The 6,622-nt window shown below is 43.6% G+C and overlaps 1 protein-coding gene and 1 non-coding gene across 2 annotated transcripts in view; both read left to right on the top strand.

Annotated features, from left to right (window-relative positions):
- Positions 1–1,683: 1,683 nt before the first annotated feature.
- LOC115897075 lies at positions 1,684–1,790 on the top strand. The gene has a single exon (XR_004057022.1). It is a non-coding gene; the product is annotated as a U6 spliceosomal RNA (small nuclear RNA).
- Positions 1,791–3,410: 1,620 nt separating this feature from the next.
- The window catches only part of AFG1L (AFG1 like ATPase), a 221,276-nt gene continuing 218,064 nt past the window's right edge, over positions 3,411–6,622 (top strand). Inside the window, exon 1 of the mRNA XM_010382494.2 lies at positions 3,411–3,759. Within this exon, the coding sequence (XP_010380796.1) occupies positions 3,621–3,759 (139 nt within the window). The 5' untranslated portion in view covers positions 3,411–3,620. The remainder of the gene's footprint in view (positions 3,760–6,622) is intronic.

Genomic DNA, 6,622 nt, shown 5'->3' with positions numbered 1-6,622 from the left:
TTCCTTCATTGTATTTGTCTTTCTCTAGACTCTTTTAATTTGGTTTTATCCTTAATATTAGATGCCAGAGCTACTTGCCATTTTCTCTAGGAAGATTTTTTTTTTTTTTTTTTTTTTTGAGACGGAGTCTTGCTCTGCCGCCCAGGCTGGAGTGCAGTGGCCGGATCTCAGCTCACTGCAAGCTCCGCCTCTCGGGTTCACGCCATTCTCCTGTCTCAGCCTCCCGAGTAGCTGGGACTACAGGCGCCTGCCTCGTCGCCCGGCTAGTTTTTTGTATTTTTTAGTAGAGACGGGGTTTCACCGTATTAGCCAGGATGGTCTCGATCTCCTGACCTCGTGATCCGCCCGTCTCGGCCTCCCAAAGTGCTGGGATTACAGGCTTGAGCCACCGCGCCCGGCCAGGAAGATTTTTTAAATAAGGACAAGAAAATACCTCATGATTTTATGACTTATTTCAAATAGTTTTCCTGACAATGTTCAAAAATTTTTTCAGGTTATTTTGTTTAATTTGTTTTAGGAATTGCAGGAACAGCAGGATTAATGTTTTAATAAAATGGTTTACAATGGCTACTTAGTCTTCTGGTCATTCTCTTAACTACATCAATTATAATATAATCGAATACATCAATTACACTCTAAGTTATTAAGTTAATCTATTTCCTTTTAAATTAGCTTACATTTGTATAAAATAAAGTTAATTTCCTGTGTTTCTGTCTACTTGCACAACCATGTGAAAATTTCCTGTAGGTCTTCTTTGGCATTAAATTATCCATGAGTGCTTATATTACCTCCATAATTATTAAGCTGTTGGAATTTCTAATAAAGGATAATTTCATTGGCCAAGACAAGTGATTTTTCGGAGCAAACATGATGAAATCTAAAGACTCTCTGAAAGTCTTTTGAGTGTGATAAATACATATTCAAGTCAAGGGAAAAACAATCAGATTTTTCAAAAGGTCTTTCACAAAGTGTCACACCAAAAATTAGCAACAAAATAAAAAAAAATCACCACAGTATGGAAGAACAGTTTGTCATGTCAGGTCGTGGAATTACAGATAGAAGATAAATAGTTAGTGTAAATTGGCTTATTTTGACAGATACAATCAAAATAATTTTTTTTTTTTTGAGACGGAGTCTTGCTCTGTCGCCCGGGCTGGAGTGCAGTGGCGCGATCCCAGCTCACTGCAAGCTCCGCCTCTCGGGTTTACGCCATTCTCCTGCCTCAGCCTCCTGAGTAGCTGGGACTACAGGCGCCCGCCACCTCGCCCGGCTAGTTTTTTGTATTTTTTTGTGGAGACGGGGTTTCACCGTGTTAGCCAGGATGGTCTTGATCTCCTGACCTCGTGATCCGCCCGTCTCGGCCTCCCAAAGTGCTGGGATTACAGGCTTGAGCCACCGCGCCCGGCCCAAAATAATTTTTTCTATAAATGATTTGACCAAGTTGGTAGAGACGTCTCTAAATTATTATGCCATGCTACGGTTTCTCTTTCTTGTTTCTTTGGAATTCCTCTTCTAGTGTGGATTAACTGCCTGACTTCCTGGAATTCTTCTTAGTGTAGTCTTCTCATTTGTTTTCACACAACTGAACTTTCTCCTTCCTATACTCCAGACTTTGTTGCCTGCCTTATTTCACTCTATTCCCTGTTCTTGGAAGGTCTTTATTTCTTAAAAGTTAAGCTTGTAGTGCTTGCTTTGGCAGCACATATACTAAAATTGGAACCATACAGAGAAGATTAGCACGAACTCTGCACAAGGATGACACACAAATTCGTGAAGTATTCCATGTTTCTAAAAATTAAAAAAAAAAAAAGCGTTTAAAGCTTGGGATGGTGGTTCGCACCTGCAGTCCCAGCTACTGGGGAGGCTGAAGCAGGAGGATCATGTAAGTTCAGGTGTTCAAGGCTGCTATGCACAATGATGGAGTCTGTGAATAGCCACAGCACTTGGGCCTGGGCAACATAGTGAGGCCACTTCTCTTTTGAAAAAAAATAAATAAATAAAAAAGTTGAGCTTTTAGAAGGCCTTTTTGATTTACCAGCCAAACTGCTCTCTCATTGATTCCACAACACTGAATTATCTTTTTTAAAAATTTATTTTAAAAACCTTTTTATTTTGCTCCCTCTCACTCCCCTCCCCCTTTCCCTCCTCTCCCCTCCCCCTTTCCCTCCCTTCCCCTCCCCTCCTCTTTTTCTTTCTTTTTTTGAGACAGAGTCTCGCTCAGCCGCCCAGGCTGGAGTGCAGTGGCGCGGTCTCGACTCATTGCAGCCACCCTCTCCCGGATTCAAGCGATTCTCCCTGCCTCAGCCTCCCAAGTAGCTGGGATTACAGGCACCCGCCATCATGCCGGCTAATTTTTGTATTTTAGTAGGGACGGGGTTTCACCATGTTGGCCAGGCTGGTCTTTAACTCCTGACCTCAGTTGATACGCCTGGCTCAGCCTCCTAAAATGCTAGAATTACAGGCGTGAGCCACCGCGCCCGGCTTTCTCTCTCTCTCTTTTTTTTTTTTTTTTTTTTTTTTTTGAGAAGGGACTCACTCTGTCTCCCAGGCAGGAGTGCAGTGGCACAATCCCAGCTCACTGCAGCCTCCACCTCCGGGACGCACCCCCACCTCGGCCTCCCTGGTAACTAGGACGACAGGGCGCAGGCCACCATGCCCAGTTAATTTTTGTTTTTTTTTGCAGAGACAAGATCTCGCTATGTTGCCCAGACTGGTCACAAACTCGCGGGCTGAAGCAATTCTCCTGCCTTGGCTTCCCAGGCATGAGCCACCTAGCCCGGCCTGTATTATCTTTTCTGGAATTCATCTCGCTTACTGGATTGCCAGCCTCTTCTGGACAGCAATTTGTACTCCTAATTCGCTTATTATAGTATCTCAAAGCATGTATCGTTTAATCAAATTAGGGCTGATCAATGAGAAGTTACCCTTCGGATACACTATCCCATTACTTCTCCGTCCACCAACAGTCCTTCTTAGGCCCTTGGTTTTCCCATGCCACTTATACATTCTTTCAAAACATTTGAGTGCGTACCATTTATATTACTCAAATACGAAAAGGGAAAACGGTACGCACACATTTCAGGTACTCGTCAAAGATGAGTTGGACGCTGGAGGTAAAATAAAAAATGGGCCTACCATTTAAGGAGGTGTGACGAAGTGACATCACTATTGCGTTAAAACCCGAGGGCCCACTGGGTCACCTCTATTTTATTCAGGTTTCGGAATCTCGGTCATGTGAGCTAACTTAAAAGGCTCAAGAGTGGTTACCTGCCCACCCGTCATAATCACTTCCCAATTCCTTGAAAACTTCGGGTTCCTAGGCCGCCAGCGCCAGGCGGAGAATCCCCCTCCCTGCGGCTGCCCAGACTGGAGCTGCCCGTTCCGTTCCGCCCCGCCCCACTGCATGCTGGGAGTCGTAGTCCCGGCTGGCAGCGTCCGGAAGGACGGGAGGGCACGGGAGTGCAGCCTGCCTATCTGGCTACTGGAGGTCACGTTCCCTAACTGCTCCCTTGGTTCTGTCGGGTGGAGCCTTCAGCGTGCACGGCGGGATTTGACTTTGCCACCGTCTCTCTTGGGTTTCAATAAAGTTTTCCTCTTCCTCTCCTCGTACGGAGTTCAAGATGGCGGCCTCCTGGTCGCTCTTGGTTACCTTGCGTCCCTTAGCACAGAGCCCGCTGAGAGGGAGATGTGTTGGGTGCGGGGCCCGGGCCGCCGCTCTCGCTCCTCTGGCCACCGCCCCTGGGAAGCCCCTTTGGAAAGGTCAGTGACTGTGCCATGAGTAGTCCGAGCCGACTGCATATTACTGGAGAAGCCTCTGGGGTCACCCTCCCTGTCCGATCTACCCCAGGTGTCTCCTGCTTTCACGAAGCTAAGGGCTCCTCGAGAGGTGTTTCCATTTCTCTTGACCTTTTATACTGTCTGTGAATGAGCCCTGAGCACTGAGGGAAATGACCCTGAGTGACTTTCATTTTGAGGGTCAGAGGTCGACTCAGAGTTTCTTCCCTCCGGGACGTTTAGAGACCTGAGCCCAGTGGGAGTGCCTGGCTTGAAGTGATGCAGGTGTGGGGTTGGGGCTTGGGGACCCCTACCCTCTGCTTTTTCCGGGCTCTCAGGGCTGGTGACTTAGGGGCACTGGAGGAAGAGCCGCGCCTGGGACCTCTGCAGGCCCTGCTGTCTCGTGATTCTGGGAAAGAAGGTCCACATGTATTCTCAGATTTAGGGATCGATTCTTGGTGTTCTTTTAAAGTCACTAGAGGGTTCAGTGGAATTATTTTGTCACCGGGCTTTCCTTCTTCCTGGCTTCCTTCATTCATTTGTTATATGTTCGTGAATGAATGAATGTATATTCTGAGTAACCAAGTCAAGAGTGCCAGTTTTACTGCTCTATTCGTATACTCGCACTAAACTGCACGTTTTTCAAAGGCAAGGACATTGTGTCATTGTTTCCTAAGCACTTAGCGCAATGATTGGTACCTGATATGCAAATATGATTTTTGAATGAATGAATGAAATTATTCTCATTGTCTCCCTGATCCACATACTTGTTTTCCTTTTTCTCAAATTCAAGCAACCCCTGTAATATACCTTAATAGATGGATGACCTTAATAAAGTATATACCTTAATAAATAGATTCTTATTGATTAATTTAGCTAAAAATATGACAATCTTTGACCCTTATCATTAGTGCAGTTGAAATTAATACTAGAACTTTGATTACATCACCTTACGTTTTTATGGAAAGATTAGCATAATGCACTTAGTATAATGGAATAGGCTCCACACACTGCCTAAGGGGTACCCCTGATCTGCTGGAGTAGTCATTATAAATAAATAAATAAATAAATAAATAAATAAATGTATAATGGAATATTCTGGTAGTGTAAGCTGTGGATTATAATATGAATTTTATTTTTCATTTTTGGTAGTCAATAAAAGCAAATGGTATAAATTTCAACAGGTGCAAGAAAGAATATGGCAAAATGTAAGGCTTTCTTCTATCCCTATCCCTTAGCTGCTTAGTTTTTCTCCTCAGAGGCAATCTCTGATACTAGTTTCTTATGTATTCTTCCAGATACATTCTGTGTATGTACAAGCATATACATATAGAGATAACCGTATTAAAAAAAATAGAAGTAGTAACATGCTGTACACATTGTTTTGTGTATACAGCAGTTAATTCTGTTAATTGTTAATTTCTTTTTAAATTTAGTAGCTTGGAGATCATTCCATATCAATACCATATCAATTTCATATTAATAGAACTGCCTTGTGTTTTAAGTTTTAAAAATAGTATTCCATTCTATGTATATACCATGATTTATGAACATTAAGATTTAAGGAGCATCATTATAACATATAAAATTCACCGAATGCTTATTCCGTGTCATACAATATGCTAAGTACATTCTGCGTACATTATCTTATTATTCCTCATTATCCTCATTTGGAGATCACGAATCCAAGGTTGCTGAAGATATATGGCTAGTAAGTGTCAGAACTTCTGAATTCAAGTAAAGGCTGTGCTATATTAATCTGTACTCATATTTTCTGGAATATACAAAATTTAGCCAGTTCTGGGTGTGACGATTAGGTGAAAATGCAGTTAGGTTAGAGGTCCATTTAATTGTATCTAAGGATGCTCCCTTCCCCTCTTTATTTTTATTTTGTATATATATATATATATATATATATATATATTTTTTTTTTTTTTTTTGAGATGAAGCCTTGCTCTGTCTCCTAGACTGGAGTGCAGTGGCATGATCTCGGCTCACTGCAACCTCCACCTCCTGGATTCAAGCAATTCTCCCTGCCTCAGTCTGGGTGGGCATCTCAGATCACAGATGTCCACCACCACTGGTTAATTTTTGTATTTTTAGTAGAGACGGGGTCTCACCATGTTGACCAGGCTGGTCTCAAACTCCTGACCTCAGGTGATCCACCAGCCTCGGTCCCCCAAAGTCCTGGGATTACAGGCGTGAGCCACAGCACCCTGCCCCCATCTTTAAATAAAAGGAAAATTTTAGTTGAAATTTTGTTCAGTATTCAGAGTCTGATTTACAAATCTATTTTCTATCCCTTTCCTGATTTTATTTTTTATTTATTTTATTATTTTTTTTGGGATGGAGTCTCGCTCTGTCGCCCAGGCTGGAGTGCAGTGGCGCGATCTTGGCTCACTGCAAGCTCTGCCTCCCGCGTTCACGCCATTCTCCTGCCTCAGCCTCCTGAGTAGCTGGGACCACAGGCGCCTGCCACCATGCCTGGCTAATTTTTTGTATTTTTAGTAGAGATGGGGTTTCACCGTGTTAGCCAGGATGATCTCGATTTCCTGACCTCGTGATCCACCGCCTCGGCCTCCAAAAGTGCTGGGATTACAGGTGTGAGCCACCACGCCCAGCCCTTTCCTGATTTTTTTGGGGGGTAATTTATTGTTTACATTTCTATTTTATCTTCATTTTTCATCTTTTGAAGTCTACTATTTAGTACAGTGTAATGTGGCTGGGCATGGTGGCTCTCGCCTGTAATCTGGGCACTGGGATTCTGAGCGGGGAGGATCACTTGAGCTAAGGAGTGTGAGACCAGCCTGGGCAACATGGCAAAACCCCCTCTCTAAAAACATACAAA

The sequence above is a fragment of the Rhinopithecus roxellana genome, chromosome 4 (assembly GCF_007565055.1).
Source record: "Rhinopithecus roxellana isolate Shanxi Qingling chromosome 4, ASM756505v1, whole genome shotgun sequence".
Taxonomy (NCBI): domain Eukaryota; kingdom Metazoa; phylum Chordata; class Mammalia; order Primates; family Cercopithecidae; genus Rhinopithecus; species Rhinopithecus roxellana.
This window is presented reverse-complemented; position numbering and strand designations above follow the sequence as displayed.